The sequence below is a fragment of the Ambystoma mexicanum genome, chromosome 8 (genome assembly GCF_040938575.1).
Source record: "Ambystoma mexicanum isolate Mex_15411 chromosome 8, UKY_AmexF1_1, whole genome shotgun sequence".
NCBI classification, from domain to species: domain Eukaryota; kingdom Metazoa; phylum Chordata; class Amphibia; order Caudata; family Ambystomatidae; genus Ambystoma; species Ambystoma mexicanum.
This window is the reverse complement of record NC_090929.1, coordinates 1299233132-1299256305: the sequence shown is the minus strand read 5'-3', so window position 1 is coordinate 1299256305 and position 23174 is coordinate 1299233132. Positions and strand designations below refer to the sequence as shown.

The 23174-nt window shown below is 39.9% G+C and overlaps 1 protein-coding gene across 2 annotated transcripts in view; it reads left to right on the top strand.

The window, feature by feature from the left end:
- INPP5A (inositol polyphosphate-5-phosphatase A) overlaps nucleotides 1-23174 on the top strand; it is a 3154590-nt gene that overhangs the window by 3101722 nt on the left and 29694 nt on the right. For both annotated transcript variants that reach the window (XM_069611412.1, XM_069611413.1), the window contains exon 14: nucleotides 21421-21489. In XM_069611412.1, the coding sequence (XP_069467513.1) occupies nucleotides 21421-21489 (69 nt within the window). The remainder of the gene's footprint in view (nucleotides 1-21420; nucleotides 21490-23174) is intronic.

Sequence of the window (23174 nt, the reverse complement as noted above, 5' to 3'; positions counted from 1 at the left end):
ATTGTATGGAGGAATAACTTCATTAATACATTTAATGGGGAAATGATGGAGGTTTGCAAATATTAGACCCTGGAGTGGAAATGTAAAACCTTTAAAATAGACTTGTTCTATTCCTTTATGAATGGAAAAATTGAAGGGGTCACTTTTTAATCAGAAGCAAAACATTTAAAATTTTAAACAAAGAAGCAACATTCCCATTCATTTGATGTGCAAGTCCATGAAAAATAAGAGTTGACAACAATCAACATGATTAAGAGACACCAATTGGATTTGCAAAGCACATTATAGCAATCAAAAGGACTTGTTATACCTATAAGAATTGGGTACTTAATCATCGGTATATGTTGTTTCAAAGGGATAGTGAAAGAATATTAGGTGTCCTGTTGGGAAGGCCTGACTTGGGATTTTGGACTATAGTTAATGTGTTAGAAGGGAACCAGGTTGATAAGCAAATAAATTCCAAATAGGAACACGCTTAGGTAAACTCGGCCATCTCTGAGAGAATAGTACACTGCTATAAAGACACTAATTGGTCCCTTGACTTTGATCAAGAGGACATTTTAAATATCACTACTAAAGAAACTTCTTCTTGGGCTGTATGACAGAATAACCTCTCCAGTAAGCTTTTTAAACCCTCTCCTGATCCATGGGCTAGGATCTTATTTATCTTTTTTTTTTCTTAATTAGTGTGGGAATCTGTTATTCCTTCTTCATGTTATCCCTATTTTTAAAAAGGGATTAGATCTGATCCTAACAATTATAGTCTGATTAGTATTATGGGTGCTGATAGCAAGATATTTGCATCCCTTATCCTGGCAGAATTAGAGAAATTGATGCTTCAACTGCTAGAATCAGGAAATACCAAACAGGTTTTTGTAAAGGCATCTGCACCACCCTAAATGCTTTTTTACTGATGTATCTGCAGGAGCTAGCTTGGTTTGGAACATATTAATCAATCTTTGTGGCCTCAATTGATTTATCCGCTGCTTTTGACCTGGTTCATAGGCTTGAGTCCGGCGAGAGTCCAGTCTCTCCCAATTGCTCTTGGTGTTGGTACTGCATTCTGCTGCTGCCTGTGGAGAAAAGTGGTGCTGCTCCTTTAAGGATTTGGAAACTCCTATATTTGCTCCTGGTGGCGTGTAGTCTAGTCTCTCCCAGTCGCGCGCAGTTCACCACAGGCGAGGGGGCTTGTATAAACGCTTCATCAACATTGCACTTCCACTGAATCAACCGGAGATACACTTCCTAACATTGAGAGAGGAGAAACTACAATGCCTGCACTGTTAACATCTCTGACTACGGACCATATTGGTACTCGAACTCGGCAACAACAGCATCTACAAAGCTGTCAAGAGAACAAGAGTGAGTATGGCGGCCCTGTAGAGGTGAGTTCCGACCACAATAAATGCCTCTAAAGTAAACGGACATGAGACACCCACTCAACATACAGCTGCTGTCAGTTACCATGATATCACTGACACTGAGCTGATCGAAGATGACATTTCTCCCAGACGCGATGACAATGTGCCTCTTTTGTCCCCTATGAAAAAGAACACTGCTCGTGACTCACCAAAATCCGTGACAAACATAAAGTTCCCCTCTTCACCTCAACGGAAACTCAATTCTCCTCCTACAGAGGACATCAAGCAAGACAAGTTAAATTGCACTTTAAAGCCACTTCTCGGCAAGCCGCCGCCCACAGTCCCCAGAGTGATCTCACCTCTTGTATTACATAGAGAAAGTCTGGAGACCAAGAAAGTTTGTCAACTTGCAATAAAACCCCTCTATAAGCTTGATCTCACACCTCCCGTCCATTTCAAGTTCGGAAAACAATGTGTGACCAGCGGCTGACAATAGAAATGGAAGAGAATCGCAAATAGTATCCTCGTCCTCCCTGGAAGCTCCTGGCTTAAATTTTGTTACCAGTGAAGTGAATAATTGGAAACATCAGGCTTCAACTCCCCTGTGCACTGCCTGCAAGATGAAAATATTTCATAAAACCACAAAGGAAAAATTACTTGCAAGAGAATTTGAAGAGTGCGATGAGCACATATTGCAAAAAACAGGGCTGACAGTTGATGATCTGTTAAACTTGGACAATACATTAGATAAAAATACCAAGGAAACACAGAGCAAAATCATTGCAGTACTAGTGTCAATGTCAATCATAGTGTTAGTCCCAGAGCCAGTACCAGCACCTGCTTGCTATCACCAGCAAAACTCTTTTCAACTCAAAAGCCCCTTCAAATTTCTTACATAAGCATTGCGGTACCGGTGCATTCTACTGTCTGTGAAGCTCCAGATAGTGATTACTTCCTCTCTAAAGAGCCAAGTGAAGAAACGCTTCCTTCACACATACCAGTTGTAGACATTGCGTCTGCATCGGGAGCTCAAATGGCAGAGTCACAATGGCAAACAATACAAAATCACTCCCAGCGTAGTGATACGAGCAAGTCTACTGAAGAGAGCGAGGAACACTACCATAATAACAAAGAGATTATCAAAGACAAGATGCAGTTGTCAGTAGCCGCTGGTATTTAAATTCATAACAATGTAATGGCCTGCAGGGTTCCCAAAGAAAAAGACGGCATCCTGATGGCAGACTTGATGGATTCTACAAAATAGGCGGCATCATCCAATCCACTGACTGCAACCAAGAATGGGGGGGATAGTGGAGGACGCAAATACTCTAAGGACTTCTCCCACCAAAATCGAGAGTGACAGAGTAACCAGAAAGGATCCAGTGCCCCACAGAACGATCAACTCACAAAGCGAAAGCTGGCTGAGAAAATTCAGACATCTATAAACTAGAAGTTCAACCGATGCTGCAAAGGTGTTGAAATCACTCCCAAAATCCACTACGAGGTCAAAGTCTAGTGACATGCAAAACACATTTGCATGTCCTATAAGGGACACCACCTTCGATACCAGTGTTCATTGTGACCCTTCCGCATAAGAAATAGTGGTTGAAGTGTACAAAAGTAATGGAACTATGATGACTGCTTGGCTGCCCCCACTGCCCATGCCCCCTCCCACATGCAAACCACACCCCTTAACAAACACACCTGCTATTTAAGGCACTGTTCGGGTTCTTTTTAAAATAAAAATATAGGAGCAGTAAAACCTTTTTTTTTTTTAAAGTAGAAGAGCACCGCTCCCAACCATTCCTGTCCACTTCGACCTCTGACAAGAAGACTTTGTGTTCTCAATATTCAAGAAACAACCTCACTCAAATGCAAACGTACATTTCCGTCCAGTCAAAGGTCCTCCTCTTGCAGTTTAAAAAAAGAAACCTAAGAACATCAAAGGAGGCTTGAAGCCAAATCAAATGGCTCTCACGCTTTTCTCAGAAATTTGTCAACCCCACCTGCATGCTCGATTAGCGCTGAAATAGACCAATCAGAGAAAAATAAGATCAGACCAATGGTATTTGAGTCTTCCCTGCAAGAGACTGCAGTTTTATCAACACAATTAAATCTGTCAGCAAAGACAGAACATCATGAAAAGTACAAAACTGCACGAGTTAACAGCGCTGAACGACATCGACTTGATAACAATACCTTGAGGACAACAACGATCTTAAAGAATCATTTCAAGATACCACACCTGAGCCGCATGTCAGTGCCTGTGAATTTCCCCGACTACAGACCAAGATAATGAGCATGAGATCTCGTGAGAGAACAAATGAAATGAAAAAGCCTTGTCAGACAGCTAGCTCACCGATATTCTCAACACAATCAGAAAGACAACGAATTGTCCATGCTAACGCATGTATGAATCATCATCGAAAGCAAGGAAAATAAAGCAGTACAGCCAAAGGATCTAAATACAAAAAGACCTAGCGAGAGAAACAATCCAACAGTAGTTCTGCCATATATACCCGTAAGGAACCCCTCAGGTGTTCCTGTAAAAGTGGAAAAAATCCACTTAGAAAACATTCTCACTGCAAAAAACGAAGTAAATCTTAATTGACATAATGTGATGCATCTACTGTGTGCCCACACTTAGAACTATTGCAGCAGATGACATTGCAATAGTCTAATATGCAGAGGAAGGTACGAGTGACTGGGTAATCCTTCATGTCAAATCTCAACTCATAAAAAATACGCTATTGGAGGCAAATCCTGACTTACTAACATTCGGATTTTCGAACTAAGAGAGTTTCTGCCATCAGTTAATACATGACGAGACAATGATAACAAAACTTTGCAACATCAAAGAAAAACAATCTTATCCCCACACCCACAAGCAAGCTCCGTTAGATCTTCTGTGGCACGGGCGGGGTGCTTAAAGTTACCTTCAGTAACTAGTCAGCTCACACCGGCAGATGACCAATCTATTTGCCCCGACAAGCAACCCAAGTAATGAATCTGATTGCAGTTGGCTCTCAAAAGCCTTGATTTTCCATAGGCACCATTAGCAAGATGACCCCCAGATTGACCAATTTCGAAGTTTGATTTCTTGGAACACTTGTGGATTTAAACACCTGTTTAATCATACAGATGATCTGAACTTGAATCGTCATATGATAATTTGTTTACAAGCGACTCTGCTTTGCACCGCACCAGTATGCAAAGGGTACACAACTCTTATACATCCTCCAGTAAAAGGTCTTGAAGTAGGCCCATATGCAGGCCTACTCACTACAATTAAACATGAGCAATGTCTACAAGTGGTTAAAACCGCTAACGCAAAGCCATATGTTCAGTGGACTGTTCTGCAGCATGGTTCTTAGAAGACACTTACCCCTCTCATACGGTAGTGATAAACGTGTACTGGATCCTGATAAGATTCCTTCAAATACATTTCTTAGGTCAATATCTGACATTATTGATGAGGCCTATATAACGCTGTCTAATCCTCACCTTTTAATTTGTAGATACCTAAACGTAAATTGTCTTGACAATGATGGCAATCCATTGAAACATACAAGATCAATCTCCAACCTGCTGCCCTCTAGAACTCAAATGTGGATATAGGTAATGTATTCTCGTGATTGTCACATGCTAAATGGTCAAACGGTGGGTGACATTCCTGGGAGACCCACTTGGAGAGAGAACAACTCAACTTCAACAATAGATTATATATGGTCTTCTCAAATCTTTCTACATAAAGTTTGCTCACGATACCCTGGTTCTTACCTGGAAAATTAAAAGTATACTACCAAAGCTACATCAGTCAGAGCAAACATTCAAAATAAACCAAGGCAGAAATCGACAAAATATGACATCAAAAAATCTCTTGTTGATAATCAAACAATATTCAGAATTGCGTGATGCACATAAACTTGGACTATCTTATACTCCGCTTCTTGCTAGTTACTGGGTAGTAAAAACGGGTCTTAAACATTCACACTTGATTCCTAAGTATCAATTCAGTGTGGCTTTTGTTGAGCAGCGGAAGTGTCTGCGAGTTGACCGAAAACAGTTAAAGAAAATCTGCAAACATTTTTTGATAGATGTAATCAAAAAAAGAAAACAACATTACAAAAACTAGTTGATCGGGTTTAAATCAATGCGTGACCAAGAGCAGGCTGAACTGATGCTCAAAGCGATATGTGATCCCAACAACAAGAATACCTGGTCAATAATCAATTAGATAACGTTAAATCAACAAGCACACTTCAGTTGTGGGGTTTTGGAACAGTGCTGTGTTGACCACTACACCAAAGTTTTTGCATGTCCTGCTGGTCACACTACTACAAATGCTATATCAATTCCGAAAGCCTGGAGTTTCAGTTTCACTAATGATTAAATAGGAGAAACAATCATCAAGCTAAAGCACTCCAATGCGGCAGGCCCCGATGGGCTCACAAATAGCATGCTGAAAGCAGGACCAGTCAAGTGAGCTTTATTCATCTGCACCCTATTCAACCACGTTACATTGGCCGGGGAGTTACCAACTTCGTGGTCGATGGGAATCGTTGTACCAATATTTTAAAAAGGAGATCACGCAGACCCCGGCAAACTACAGGCCCATAGCATTACTAGATGTAATAGGTAAACGTTTTGCTTCTAAGTTACAAAAAAAACGGACAAAATGGGCAAATACGCCCAATATCATTGACCCTAGACAAATGGAACTGACCTTAATCTCTTTCTCCTCAATGCCCTGAAATTCCAGTCACTAAAAAACAAAACAAATCTACATTTATCATTCATTGACCTCAAACAAGCCTTTGACAGTGTCAAGAGACCAAACCTATGAGTGAAACTTCTCAGCTGGGGCTGTCCAATCGAATTAGTACAGGCTGTTGAGTCATTTCATACAAATACCACAATGTGCATCAGACTAAACAGTGAAGGTGAACTCTCAAGCGAAATCAAGACAGAGAAAGGGGTAAAGCAAGGATGCCCGTTAGCAGCAACACTTTTCAATCTCTATTTAACAGATCTCCCTCTCGTTCTTGAAATGGGAAAAACCTTTCCACCAAAAATCAACGACCATATGCTATCCTGAATGATCTATGCAGATGATCTGGTTTTGCTTGACCAGACACAAATCGGGATGCAACGTCTGCTAAATGCTTTACAACATTACATGAGCTATATCGATCTGGTAAGTAACATCCAGAAATCCAAAATCATTTCCTTTGGATATAAGATCGGAAAAAGAGGAAGGGCCTTTAAATGTAACATTGATGGTAAGCAACTGCAACAGGTACAATCCATTTGCTATCTAGGTATTAGATTCAACACATCAGTTGGAGAAAAATCATGGTTGGTTGAACTTCAACTCAAAGCAAAAATGCTAGCAATTCAGGGAGCCATTTTACATGCCAGATTTGGTAAATTTACCATGACATCTCTACTCGTATTTTACAAGCAAAAAGTGGTGCCCATCCTGACCTACGAAAGTGAAGCAGTCTCATATCTCTCGTCGAAGATTTGGAATGTTCTCGAGGGTACATTTTGGAAAACGATTTTGAAATTACCAGGAAGTCTTCCAATATGTTTCAATTAGAGCAGAACTTGGACTACAATCTCTGCAATCGATCTTTGTCTGGAATTCACTATCTCTCCTACGGAAATTTACTCTAGCTGATGCAGCAACTCAATATAAACTACTAAGTCCTTGGCAAATTGGTCAATACCCATGGCTACATCTGATTCAACAGGAGACTTCAGTAGAGACATTTTTGACAAACTTTTATGCGATCAAACAAAAATTAAGGAAACAAGATTGGATTGCAACACTAGATCAGAGAGCCTCATACAAATCTTTGCTAAATCTGTCCAATGAAACTCAAAAGTTAAATACAACCTTGAATTGCTTGTGTAAATTCCCCACCAGATAACATTGTAATCAGTTCCTACATTTAAGACTAAATCTCTATGCAACGAAGGAACGTTTACATGCCCAGAAAAATGTGAATTGTTTTGATACCATCTGTCACTTCTGTCAACATCCTGAAAGCATAGAAACAACAAAACATAGAAAGAACATTGCAAATGTTGGAATATGTTACAAATACCTCGTCATTGAGTTTGTGCTGGCGTGAAAGTTTTAGATAAGATTTTAGATCAAAACCTTCTGAACACTACCAGGAACTTGGTTAATTCACATGCTTAAAGGTGGCTAAACCTTCTGGGAGAAAATACGCATGCTCTGTATTGATACTTTTTTAAATGATCAATTTGTAAGATGATGATTGACTTATGTGTAAAAGGTTTGTAATAAACTAAATCAGAATTAAAAAAAAAAATAAAAGGAATTTGCTGTGGTCCAAACTTGTAAGATGGGGTCTTCCCGAAGGATTACCGAAGATTTTCTCTACATTTACATAGGGACTCTAACATTCACGTAACCTCAATAACAGTGGTGTTCTATCGAGAAAAATACCATTAACAAGGGACTGAGGCAAAGATGCATTGTGGCACCTTGCTTGTTTCATATTTATGTTTCTGATATGGACACATTTTATTGGTTGCCATATGCAGATTACTTTTTACTTTTTGATTTAACCAAGATAGGTCTTCAGAGATTAATTAATGTCTTTATTGACTATACCTGGGATAATTGCCTGAGGATCAATAGCTTTAAAGCCCAAATCTTGAAATTAGTTGGCAACAATAAATCCTCAGGTTTTACTTGGTTTTTGACGAATGTGAAACTACAAGCGATTGACTCGCTGATATACTTAGGTTTCCCTACTACTACCAAACTTAGCAAATCATATATTTGGGAGCGTTTACAACATAAGGCTAGAGCATTATTCAGGCAGATTTGTAAATTGAATGCCTGGTAAATTCATGATATTACCTCTTATGACATTTTATGAAGGTATGGGTGTGCCAAAATGAACCTACGGCATTGAGCGTTTGCAACCGTGTGTCACAGATAAATTGCATATTCTTGGGGCAATTATCTGGTTCAATGTGCTCAAATTACCAAATTGTGTTCTGGCTTTTGTAATTCGTTTTGAGCTAGGTATTAAATCACTGAAGGCAAGATTGAAATGCAAGTTTCTTTCATTGTATCATAAAATGTTGGATCCATTTAAGGATTCCCAATTTTTTAGAGAAGAATATTTTATCCGGTATTTCTCATGTAAAACCCATTTGACATTTTTTCCAGCATTGTCAGAATATGATGCTAGATGCGGGTATCTCAAGGGAGGTTTTACTTCAAAACCTGTGCAGTGTTAAACTTGCTTTGTATCGTAAGGACTGTTTGGAAACAAGTGACACTACACATAGTTAGGCACATTATAACTAGTGAATGAACACAAAATGTTAGGTGTGTTAGAACCTTACCTTTAAAGATTCCCAAATAATTGCATGCATGCCAATTTCATGAGATTTATGTTTATTTTGTTATCGGCCAGAGAAATATTATCCATTTAATAATGAAAGAAATGTTTTACTGTCGGTTTTGTGGCAACTGAGAAGAAAGTGAGACTCTGAAGAATTTGTTAATGACATTCCAGCTTTAGCTACATTACGTATTTGGCATTTTAACGATGTAGTTTGATTTTTCTTGACGTTGAGAATTTTTGGCACCGTATTCTGTCTGGTAATTGAACAACTTTGATTTTGGCCATGCAGAGAAACCTCGAGCAACGAAATCTGTCTTATTAACATTGGATTAATTTTATAATATGTTGGTTCTGTATTTTATTCTGTAGCAATGCTAATTTTCACTGTCTTTTTTCTATATGTTTGTGCCATTTTATGTATTATAAAAGGCTGAAGTTGTATTAACCAAATACAATAAATAAATACTAATTATACACATAAATACAATTAAAAAGCTGCTCATGTAAATTGGGGCCTTTGTCTCTGTCCCAGTACTTCAATGCCTCTGTCCTGGCGGTATCCTTTTCTTTTCTTTCAGAAGGTTCCCATAAATCTGCAGCTGCCATCCTAAAGAAGACATCTCAGAAAGCTGGGATGGACTTGGATCCCTGTTATCAGAAAAACATAAAGAACAACAACCAGGACTGCAAGTACCATAATGCAACTAGGCTAAACACACAAGACCTGACCAGGAGCAGGTGGAATTGACTGGTTACCAAAATGGGAATGGGCTAGACTTTCTCCTTCAGAATCTGAATAGGGATCAAACACCTTCCCCACAAACCCCATATTGGCTATAGGGAAGGAGCTGCCCAGCACTATGAGAGACCAGGGCACCCTCCCCAAAACCTTTGTAGGCAAAGACTTACCTGATCTAGTAGGTGAACAGCAAACACATAACCCCAGTGATCACATGGACCTCATGGCACAGATGGATGCTGAAATGAGGGTGGGGCAAGAGGTCCTTTTAAAGATTTCCAGGGAAGTCCTCACCCTCATGAAGATTAATCTCAAACAGTAATTGGCACAGATAATCTGCTGATTCAAGCATTCAATAGGAGCAAAGAGGGTTATAGCCAGGATGTTCAGGGCTATAACTAGTCATTAGAGTGAGTTGTGAGCTAGAGGTGTTCGGGATGGTCAGAAAGAAAGTGTCGGAGGGTCTACAGAGAAGGAGGATGGTGTAGCACCTGGAGGAGACTTTGGAGTGGTTACAGAGAGAGGAGATAAGGTGTTGAGGGTAAGTAAGTGTACCATTTGTGTGTGGCAACAGAGTGGTTTAAAAGTAATTTTGGAGGGAGAGTAGCACATGGGTTGAGTGTGAGCGAGAGAGTAATTACAGGTGCTTTTCAAGGGTGCATAGGAGGTTGGTTAAGTGTAAGTGGTGGAGTGGTTGGATCTACTTATGGAGGGAGAGTAGGAGGAAGGTAAAGAGTAGGAGAGAGGAGTGGGAAGTGAAATGAAATTAAATTAAGTGTGTGTGAGGAAGAAAGGGAGAGGGGGAGAGAGAGGGAACAGGCAAGTGAGCAAATGGCTAACAGACAGCAATTGAGTGAGAAAGGATTCCAGGACAAACAGCCTACCCTTGGGTCCCATAGTAAGCCCCTGAGTGAGTCAGTGAGATAATGGTACAGTCTTTAGCCCCGCACTAGGTACAGAGATAGACCAAATAGCAGGGGTGCCCTGGCTCTGGTAAAATTGGGACTTCAGAACAACCAGTGGGAGTAGGGAGACTGGGCTAAGGAGGTAGGATACCCCACAAAGGTTGAGGGAAAGGTATATAGGGATTCCGACCAGACTGGAATCCCCCATTGCATGTCGTTTTTTTAAACATATATATATTTTTTTTAATTCAAATTGGAAAACATATGTATTTGTTCTTTTGGCTCATTGAGCACCTTGTCACACTAAGTAATTATATTGGGTCCCTAAGAGCTTCTTCTGGTTTTTGCTATCCTTTTGGGAGTTTATTGCATCTAATTGTTTGGAAAAGAAAGCTGTTGATCATTTAAGAGTTCAAGAGAGAGCCATGTTAATGAAAGCCACTGTAGAGATGTTTGAGAATTAACTTGGTTTCCTGGAATTGATTATTCAAAGTGTTTAAAGATGTGAGGCTAGTGTTAATCAGCCTTGAAGAGAGGACCTCTGGAAGAAAAATGCAGATATATGCAAATGAATGTCTCAAAAATGTTAATAGGAAATGTATATATTGTTTGAGAAATATTAAGCCTCTATATTCAGTACTAGACCTCATGTAGACTTCATTTTGAATTGTATGCTTTCAGCCAGGATGGGGAGGGGAACGTGGCAACACATTGTGTATTTACTGACATGTTTTGTATTCTGCTTATTTTAGAAATATACTTACTTTGCCAAAGGTATGCCTGTGTTGCACAAACAACAGTCATATCAAATGAATGAATATACAGAATGTGAGTCCTAACTGTATGATGGTGCACATCTTGGCTGGCTTTCTCTTGAACACTGGGGAAGTGACCGTGGGAGGTCTAGGCTTGCCTGGCATCGCATAGAAGACCATTGTACTAATTGGGAGGACTAAAATCCTGCTTGAGGAAGTCATTGAATGATCCACTTGCATTAAAGTCAATGTACTGAAGACGTGTCAAAGTTGCTGATATTGGGGTAGGATAACACAGTCTTGAGTTACTTCGGTATGATGTACTGCCTGTTTCGGTGTTGACCAAGCAGGTTTGCTATTAAAGACTTACCAAACTAACCTTACCCGATATTCAAGTCCTATGTCTGATTTCCGCTGCATCATTTTCTCAGGCAAAACGTTTCGCTATTGTGTGAATGAACTTGATTCAGTGGAACATAAGAATATATTTTGTCTTTTTGAGGCTGATCAGGAAATTGTTAACATTACATTTCATTTAGAGGGATGAAATGTATACACCAATTGGTCTAATAAGACGTATGTCTAACATAATTAAATACACCAGTTCTGATTGTTATTTATAAAATATTATATTTGCAGATTGTATAATGCCACTTTACTACCAAATGTCTAAATGAGTAGCTAAAATACATACATATTAAACAACACATTCAATTGTTGATGTTATTGTTACTTTATAATCTTTATAAAATGCAAACATAGAAGTAGAAGTTATGTGAATGGTATACAATAAAACACATATTATTATTTTTTATTTTAATGAAATCAAAATGCCTGCTATGTTATCACCATCCACATTTCATCCTAGCGGTATGTGCCCTTGTGTAACAAGAGCCCCACTGTTGCAGCTACAGGACCTATCAAACTAATCATAACCAGAATTAAACTTCACCTACTACACAGTGAAGGAGCACCTCCCAACTCTCGACCGCCCCCACAATATGACATCAGGCTGCTCTTCCTATTAAAGCCGCACTCACTTGTATAATAATGTATGCATGTGTTTACATGCAGCTTCACACTTTAGGCCTAGTTCTAGATCCTATTTATGTCTGTACCATGATTTTGACAATGGCCAATGTCACTCAAGAGCCTCCCTTCAGCACCCATAGGCTCAACATGAGGCCACTTTTGTAAAAGCACCCTTCTGAGGGAATTATTCTGTCAGCTACCTTGCCTCTAGTGTGCATCACTTCTGTAAGAAATGACATCCATAATATTTAATAAATACAAATACCTTTTGTGAAACATAGGAACGCCGTCAGGAGTAATACCCTGAAGGAGTTTGGTGGCTTGCACAATGTTTTCCTTTAAAATCTTATTGTTCTGGTTCTTGAAGGTAATGTCACCAAAGAAGAAAGAAGCCACAACACGTTTTACAATTGGGTGAAAAACAAGAAACTGACAAAACCCAAAAGGAAGTATTGAAAACACAAAACCCCCATCAGACCTCTCCAATTTCACTGAATGAATCTACTATGTTAGACCCATCCAGTCGATCTCCTTAAGGTTAATTCTCACTAGCCCATCTCCTAAAAGGGGCTTATCTATAAATAAGTTGTTTCCCATCTATTAGGCAGTAAATTAGCATTGCATTGAATTGGCTGAGACCTTTGATCAAATCCCTTTCTATTTTTGATAGTCCAGGAAGAGAATGTTGTGAAAGCCTCTAAAATATAACATGGTCCTTTCTATGTAGTGTTGTTGCTCCTGTAAAACCTGAACTACGAAAGGAAAAGTGGCATGAACAACGATCCCATAGAATGGTTTCTATTTTCCCAGGCTACATGGGTGATCCATATGAATGGACCAAAGTTCATTTGCCACTTCCTCCATGTGACAATTGGGCATGCTGTCTGGCCCACCTCATCTTTAGTAGGTGAAACTGAAATGTCTTCACTTGGGCGTCAAATGTAGAGCGGAACACCGTTTCTATTGTCTTCCATTGAAGGAGCTTCCCAATAACTGGAAGAATGGCATAGGGGATTGTTGGTCCCGGCACTGACTCCAGGCATCCAATAAACTTTGTCTTTGGTTGAAGAAACGGGCAGAACAAACTCCTATATTCCTCGGAATATAGGAATAATATGTCTGCAATACTGTAAGGGTGGAAGATTGCACCTTTTCTGCAGGTCATGGCCCATACAAAATTCACCATTTCCGTAGTGAAACAGTGTAGAAGTAAGAGTTAATTGGGCCTCATTATGAGTTTGGCGGTAACCGCTGGTGCTACCGGTGGGTTGCCGCCAACCACGTAACACCTTTCTGCTGCCTGATATCCCAGTGCCACCGGGAAAAGTCCATGCGGGTAGGGGTTGTCAAGCGGCCGCAAGTGTTAGTCCCCAATCCCGTGGAGTCCTATGGGACTCCACGGGAATGGGGACACAGAAGCACCGGCACCGTTGCTAATGGTGCCGGTGCTTCCATGAAAACCATGCTTGCAGGGGCCGTTGCCCCTGACAGGTCAGACCTGCTGGGAGCAACGGGCCCTGCAGGCATACTTGTCGTCTGCCAGTCTGGAAAGGGTGCCTGTAGGCTGCTACCGGTACCCTTATTTCCAGACCCCCAGGCTTGTAATGAGGTCCAATGTGTCCATGAACCTCTCACTAAGCCATTTAATGTTGCTAGGTACTTTTCTATTTTAATTAGAATACTTCTTCATTTTTCTGGCATAGTTCAGTTGATATTTCAACTGATAGAGGAAGCAACTGTCCCAGAGAGAAAATAGGTGAAGGATGTTTGTGGGTAGATCGGGAGCTTCACAATCTAAAGCCTTCAAACACCATTAAACACTATTAAAACTATTGTTCTGATGCTCATTTGCAAACTGCTGGCACCTAATCTAAGCATAAAAGCTACTTTGGCAGCGTTGCTGTTGTGACTCCTCTGTGATACTTAATTTTGCTGGAGTATCTCTATTTTGCCATATTTTGTATGCTATTGTTTGAAGCGTTGATCTTGGTCAAGAGCAACAGGGCACTGAACAGGGTGTGGGTAGCCAGCATTTGGGCTGTCATCTTTTAACAGTAGTGCAGTACTGTGAGTTGAGGTCTGTGCATCAGCATGTGCATCCATTGGGATTAGTTCTTGGTCAGGTGTTGTTGAAAAAGCCACATTTTGAGAGATTTGTGAAATTAGAGACACTGGGTTAGATTACACAAGACCCAGGTTGCACCTGGCACTGTTCAGATAGGTTGAATCAGGCACAGCACAGGGCTTTACACCCCATGATTTTCTGTATATGGAGGGGGTCATTCTTAGGTAATGAGGCCCTTGGTATTCTGTTTCATTATGGGATGGACATTATACAAAGGTACTGGTGTCAGTGTTCTTGTGACTTCTACAAAACAAAAAGAAACTCCCATTTTGTCCACTTGTTCTGTAGCAATGTAATGCCACTGTGTCACGGACATGAATATGAACTTATCAGAACCCTTCTAATCCTGGGGTAGGGGAAACTATCATGGTACAGCCAGAGCTAGTCAAACCCAAGCAGTGGGTTTTGTGGAGGAGCTGATGGGTGACCCCTGTCCCTCAATCCCAACACTGTCCTGATACATGCAGAGCTATTGTTACCCCTCTGCCTGTCCATACACCTATAAGACTCTGTACTGGCCAGGTCTATTTTTCTTGTTCCAAACACACAAGGGCTCATGAACACTGAACTCCTGCAATGCCAGACCAGAATCTCAGAATCAAGCAAACAAGACAAAGTAGTGGGAGACTGTTGTACAACCATTCCCAGAGTGCACCTGGGCTCAACTGGGAAAACCCAGCCCAGAGACAGGAGAATGGACTCATGACCAGGGTTGGAATGGAATGGAATGGAATGAAATCATCCCTTCCCAAAAGGAATGAGACATCCAAAACACCCCACTTACGAGCCCCAGATGGACCCTGTGGGAATAGGGGGATAACATCAAGATTGAAAATGAAAAGGGACTGCCGGGTGTGAGACAGGCATGCTATCAAGAGGGATGACACACACAACAGATATAGATTTCTATACAACGTTTTATTAATAATCATGATGGTGTAACACCTATTTAACCCTATACTATGGTGGGATTTTCCCTGCCTAGAGAAATCTAAGGAAAGTCTGTATCCACAAGTCCAAACCAAAATCTGTCCGTCTGGGTCAAAACCTATGCTTGTCCTCACAACCACAAAAATATCTAGTGGGGAAATGTTCTCAACCAAATATGAGTGTTCAAAAATAAATGTGCAGTTACTGCCAATTTTGGTTCATCTAGAGTTTTCTGTCTCAAGTTCAATACAATTCCAATGTAACTTAGTTTCAAGGAGGTTTGATCAAGTTCTGAAGTTACCTTCTGTAGGTTCAAAGGCATCACATTTCGCATCAAAAGAGGGTCTTGGGTTTCCCTTCCCCAAGTTCAAATGCAATCAAGTTCCTACAACACTGTCATCTTGGGACTCCCTTCCCCACATTAAATACTCTCCTTTGGTTCTCAGGGTTCCTTTCACCAAGATGTATACTGAGCAATTGACTTGTTTCCTCTGTTCACAAGTTCACAAGAGAATACTGTTGGACTGGTCCTTTGTTTAGCTTCACCAAGGAGACACACTTCTTTGCTGCTTTTCCAATACTCGCTTTGCTGCTTTTCCAATACTTAGTGTTTTGTGGTCTAGGCGCAGTTGTCAGACCATACGGTCCACCCATTACAGGTCACACAACCAGCAACCACATACCTTGCCTGTGATTTGACTCTTGATGTTTGCAATAGGAAACAGTTGTTAGACCACCCGGTCCACAGATCACAGGTCACACAACCATACATTTCCCCTAAACCGTTGTTCAGTATTGTTCAAGACAACTCTCCAATTCCCTTATAGATCTTTCACATTATTCTTAAGATGCTTTTCTGGCACTGGTTTACTTGATATACTTGAATTTTCATGCAGTCTTTTAGCACTTCATAGTCTGATCAAGTAACAGCTTTCTTTTCATTCTTTTCATTCAATATTTCAAAAATGCAGCATTTACTTATTTTCATTCAAACCACGATTTTCCTGCCGCTCAATATTCAGTAAATGTAATGTTGTGTTGTATTGAGCGTTTTTCATTCAGTTCAGATTAGTTTTCAGTAAATGTAACTTTAAGTTTGAAGCCTTGAATAGCACTTTTTATGTAGTTCGGTATTCAGTAAATGCAGTTTTCAATTGTGTGGGCTTAAACAGCACATTTAATTCAGTATGACTTTCAGAAAGTGTAATATTTCACTACTTCCATGGACAGTTAATATTTCCAAGGTCCTTTGGAGCACTCTCGCATTCCTAGTGTCTCCCGACACCGGGTATCTGCAGCTCCATTCGGCGGCTTTTCCCCGAGCGGGAAAACCAACTCGCCAGTTCGCTGGGTGCTCTGCTCAGCACACACCGGTCTTCGTTCTTGGCTCCGCCTCTGCTCCCTGACAGCGTTTGCTGTATGCCTTCCCTCACAAGGGCTCCCAGTCCTGCACAGTCACCTCAGCAAGACTCTCGGGATCTTCAGCGGTGTGTCAGAATCTCGGCTTCTCGCTCCTCAGCACACCAATTCCTTGGCTCTCTTTTCCTTCTGCAAATGCACCTCTCAGTTGCTTCTGGATTCCACCTTTTATACTCTGTTCTACTACTAACAGGCTGCAGGTGAAATCGGGTATCCTCAATTGTCTGACCCTGTTTGAGCCTATTAATGTGACATGCCTGATCTTCATTGCTACATGCCTCCATACCATTCTTCTTCCTCCCAGTACCAGAGTGGTGTTTAAAATAGGAATGCTGCACTATTCCTAGTTGCCGCTTCTTCATCTCAACACTTAAAGGAAAACTACAGGGAAGGATGGGATAAGATTGGCAATAGCCCATAAAGGCTAAGGGTGGGGAGGGTAGGTCAGTGGAGGGGGGATACCGTGTCTCACCTTTGGGTACACTCTCTCCAATCTCCAAGGACACTGCACTCAGGTGATTCTCCCTCTCTTGTCCACCCCCAGGTTCTGGATCCAAAACCGACAACCTGAGTATATGTGAGAGCACCTTCATGTTTCTCACAAGGTAAACAGGGGAGACCAGGAAATCCTTCCCAAAGCTGTTTGGAAACAAAGCTCACCAAAGCTTTTTGAGAATCCCAGGGAAAATGAGCAGCCTGAGCACTTGGATTCCTGCACAAGAATGGCGACTGAAAGGGGGGTAGGCCAGACATTGTCTTAAAATCTTTCCTAGCAAGCCCCCCAACCCCTAGGAGAATTGCTCAGCTGCAGAATGGCCAAGAGGAACAGATGACACAGAGGGCTAGTGGGAGCCACGAGGATCTCCACAACAGGAAAGGCTGAGCTTTAAAAACCAAGAAGGTGCAGAGTAGGTAATAGGTGTTCAGAATGTGGGTACAGAGGGAGAGATGTAAGACCAGAAAGTGGAGCATACAGAGTAGGGAGAGACCAGTTGGAGGGTGGAGATAGGAGAAGTGAGAGAGATCAGTAAGTGAGAAGGTGGGTTAGAGGTGTGTGTGAGAGAGAGAAAGGAGAGTTAGAAGCTGTTGAAAAAAAAGAGACGGAACAACCAGGCAAACCATTAGGTCCCTTACAAAGTCCCCGAGTGAGAGAGTTAGATATAACCATCCTTAGGATAGGTCCAGACAGTACGGATCACTTGATGGTAGTTTGCCAATTTTTTAAATCATTGTGGGGAATAGGAAAGCTTTGGCTAGGGAGGTGGGAACCCACTTTGCTGTCGTCTACCCCTAATCTGGCAACCCCAATTGATTTGCAAATACCTATTTCTTTTTCTTATAAAAAAGTTTAAAATGTGTCATTGTCATGAGCTTCATTGGGCAAAGTATCACTAGTTATTTGCATAACAACAACAAAAAAATAAGCAGTGCCCCAATCACCATGGATTTTTCCTGTTAGGGGGATTGCATACGCAACTTCAATACTATATTTCTGTCTCATAGAACATGCTACTTAGTTACAAAATGCACCCAATTAACTGATGTGCTGAAATGCTAATTCCTATAGTTAATGTTAATTCCTGATTCCAGTAGATTTTCTCTTTGCATCCACCAAAAAGACATTGTTGTGTAAATACTTCTGTCTATGGAATATATCTAAAGTCTTAATGTTTGATTTTTTACAGGGAAATACCTGTGATCTAATACCCCACCACTAATTCTACTACAAAATCTGTGTCAAGAACAAGTCGGTTTTTAATCTGAATATTCTGTTTTATTTAAAATAATATATCAAATAAAGGTGGTCCGCAACTTTTCAATGGTGGTAAAGGCACCCCCAATATTCGACATCAATACAGGCAGCTTGTCTCAGGAAAGAAACACTACCTGCCTGTTAATGTCTGACTAATGTTTACATGTGCAATGCACACAAACATCCATATCCATAGAAGTAAACGGCATTAACTATTCAAGAAAAACAAGTAAAATCCTCTGCAATAGAAGATACAAATTGACATCAGTTTTTGGATTCAAAAAGACAAAACCATTCTTAGCAAAAACTTGAAAACAATAGAGTTGTCATAGTTTTCTCGGAACCCATCAACACGTGTTGGGGTCAGAGAAAAATATTGCCTTAACATATGACTTTCCATTTCTAGAACTGATTCAACTCTAAAATGTTTGACACTGTTGGTTTCTAGCTTAGACATAGATACCAGAATGTTTGGTAGGGTTGACTTAGATACACTTATTCTAAAGGATTGGGTTCTTTTTATTTTGGAGAACAAATTATCTTCACACAAGCATGACATTATAAAATTGAAAAAGAAGAGGAACAACATTATTTTAATTGCCATTAGTCTATTTCTCTGCAAAATTATTTGAAAAAACTATGATTTATTTAAGTTAACAATATTTTCTTGGGGATGAAGGGGAGACATTAACCTCCTTCCATTTCCACTTTGAGGAGCAGAACACTCACTCTTTTATGTAAACTTAAGTTTTTACAGGTCAAGAATTGTATCATCCCCAAATATATGTGAGATACGTGTTTGCTGTGCTTGCAGACCCAGATATAGTTTTCTTCTGTGAAACCCTGGAATTATTTAATAATTCATTACACTCACAGACACATTTTTGATTTTAGAACAATACATTTTAAATATACTTACTCAGCCCCATTTAGTGGCATGGCTTCCAAACATGGTTACCATTAAAATATTTTGTACTGCCCTCTTTGATATAAATAATTCTTGGTACAGTTATCTAAGTGCTTGCATGTTTTTGTGCTCACTTCAAGTTTATCTTTCAAAGGCCCAGAACAGATAGGGACATCAACACCTCCAGTGTACACCACCAAATGGGCTATGCCTTTCAGTCTGTGTGTTTGCTCCCAAAGTCTCTTATGGGTAATCTGGTTCTTTCTTGGGGAAGACCTCTTCTTTCAGTTCTCTCCGGGAAAGGCCACCTTTAGAGGGTTTTCATTAGTTATGTCCAGGTGGAGCCCTAATCAACTTTTCTCCCATTTGTCGGGCTTTCTACTTTGTTTGCTTTCCCAAACAACATCTTCCGATTGAAGCTGCAACAATTGAAGGTTGCGTGAATGCTCATTAGATGCGAAAGAAAGCAAACCAGTAGTGGACTTTAAAACTTACTGATAACTGTGAAGCCACCTTTTATTTTTACACAATGCTTTATCGGTCTGCCAGGTCAGGGCTCAGAATCTGCTTAAGACCTCTGATATTTGAAGTTGCCATTACTATCTCGCCATATATTCATCAGTATCATCTCAGGGTGACGATCCAGCTAAAAATATAAAATTAGGACCATGGACATCCTGAATTTGGAATTAATTTACCCTGTTGTTCTTGTATTTTATATACAAGAATTTCGCCTCGGTGAACACACCTGTGCACATTGATCTCCTTAATGGCTTTGTCCCAGTGTTTGATTGTGGGACTTGTTTTCAAGAAAACTGACATTTGAATTATTGGCCTCAAGACAGCTCTGCATAAGCATACAATTTAGATGTACCAGAGTTCAAACTAAGTTGAGTATTGTACAGTTACCTGCACACAGACCATTGTTCATTTGTGCAATATTTGCTGGTAATGCTAATCTAATAAAGTGTAGGCCTGTCAACAAATTTAAATCAATCTGTTATATAACATACAATTCACATTCTGTCTGTAATTCACTTTTAGAATACTCAAATATGTGTGCACAGTTTGCTATATTCTTCATGCAACATGGTTGCATAATCACAGAAACTGTTTTGTATTAGCTAATTTGGCTACTCCATGCTAGTGTACGTTTATGTTTTTTTTTCTGTGTGGTATTATACTGTCTGCATTACACGCTAGGAACTATGCACTTGTTTTTAAAATTTTGGTATGTATTACAATCATGAATTTATTCGGTATGATATGCTGCATGATCAATTGGGTTGTTTTTAAAAATGTCAAAGGTCTATATTTCAAACCAAATCACAATAATAATAAAAATGGTTAAAATCATTTAGCAATTTTGTTTTGAAAAATAACACTTCTACAGTTATGAGCCAATTTCCTGCACATAATGCTGCAATGGTACATCCAGGAGTGATAGCATGATACAAGGGCCCCTGCTGGGGCGGACATGAACATTATTGGAATGGTGGCCTTTTATTTTGTAAACTGTTATATGAAACTCCAGTTGTTGGTGTAAGTATACACATGGTAGATAAATGGAAGTAATGTCTTACACAGACTTTTAACTTCACTACATAAGTAACATTTTCCATATGTGATTATTTCCTTCAGTAACTAATATTCCCAATCTAAACTTAAAAAATGCATCATTTAAAAATTGAAAAAAGTGTGTGTTTCTTTGCTACAAGTTTATTAGACGGTCTAAAGATTTGCCATCAACAGCTTGACTTTATTTAAAAAAAAAACGTTTTTTGTATATACTCCATTGTATGATGTATTTAACTTATTTGTTCATTTCGTCAGAGCATATATAGCACATATATAAGGACATTACATAAGATATGTTGCATGGTTTGTTTACAACAATTTTGTATATTAATTTAAATGATTTTAAACAGATGCCAGAACTAAGAGTTACGCTCAGGGTACAAAGGTTCTCTGCATTGTCACATTAACAACATTGTCTTTTTGATACCAATATTCAATTCACAATGTTGTCCTATATTTGCATTTGACTTCATGCGTATATCCATGTCAGTGACTAATACATATTTCCCTTCAATCTAGTCTGAAAATGATGAAAAGATAGTCACGTATGACAATATTGGGCCAAATGTCTGTATGGGAGACCACAAGGTGAGCTAGTCAATGTTTGTTTTCATACAGCTTTCTTATTCATGTACTTGTTGACATGGTTTTATGTATAATCTATGAAAAAATGAATAATCAATCCTAAATATGTCTTATCCCTTTTGTTTTTTAATGTAAGTAGCTTTAACATAACACAACATTACTTTGCTTTTGCTTTCACAATTGATTAAGTCTACACTACTTTGCTCCTAAAATGGATTTCCAATTTGTTGAATAACACATCCTCAAAGCCTGGTGTTTCTGGTTGTATCCATGGAACACTAACACTATCTGGCAGTGTTTCAGCTGAGCTGATCTCTTAAGAATGATCTTCTCAAGTGAACTCCATTTGTGAGCCTGGTCTGATCCTGGTGGTGGAGACATATTCATTTTATTGCCCTTTTTATGCTCTGGAATAATGTACGCTGTTTGCTAAGATACAGGAACCAAATATGTTTCAATAATTTCAGCAAACAAGGGGCACAATATGTCAGACCATATGTTTGGATGTCGACCATATGTCTGGATGATATTTTATTGTCACTGGGGCCATTGTATCTGGGCGACTGCCCTAGAATTCTCAGAATGTTCAATGGCATCAAAAATAGTCTTTTCGTCAAATCTGTAACCCCAAGTTACTAGAGACTGTCTATAGACCACATGAGCCAAAGGAAGAGAGGGGCCTTTGCCAAATAGTTTGGACAGATGGAGAGCCAGGTGGCTTTGACAATCACACTGTAATCCAGGAGGGCCCATGTGGATTCACCCTTGAAAATTGACCAAAATATGTATGCGTTGTTACCAGACTTATGGCTCAATATCATCTGGCTATCTTTGATTGACATCTGGCATTTATAGCTGTTCAACTAATTGCGGTAGTACTGGCAGACTTCCACTGTATTGCCTGAACATTTTTTTATACTGACATATAGTGGGTAGAGGCATGAACATGAGTAGGGAAATGTTCCTGTGCACTGTTGATGACTTGCTTCTTTTTTATTTTTTCATGATTTATCTTACAAAATGATTGCAAACTATCTGGCTTTTTACACACTTATCCCCAGAAAGTGTGCTGTATAATGCACCATTTAAACCCATAATTCAAAACAATCCTTGGGTAGGTTACTCCCCACCCCGAAACACCTTTTGATGGTTCAGGCTCCCTTGTTAATCTTGGTGCTCTTGTATACTTGACCCAATATTTACACCCGTCCAGTTAATCAGTTCACCCGCCGCCACTGGTGGCTGGTAAATTTGGGGCTCAGGGATCAGCCTTTGTTTTTATACTAGGTGAAATGTTTTAACTTTGGTTAAGAACATATATACATCTTCTCCTAGCATAGTGTCCATGTGCCCCTGCAGTGGTATTTTAATCATGGGCATTGTGCATGCATGGTGTTCCGAGCAGGCCTGCAGTGTGGTACGTCTTGTACTTTTTTGAGGAATTGGGGGAGGTTGCTCCCCCTCAGCATGACTCGCATGGACACCACCCAACATTTTTTGTTACGCCAATGGATGGGAAATTCAATTTGGAGACTAAGGTCTGGTTGTGCTTCCTCCATCAATACTCCAGAGGTGGACTCTTGCAGAATGAGTAACTGCGATCAAACAGGCAGTTTTTGTAGATAACGGAGGAGGTTCTATTGTCCTGCAGAATAATCAAAGGAATCAGCTGGAGTGTGATCAAATGA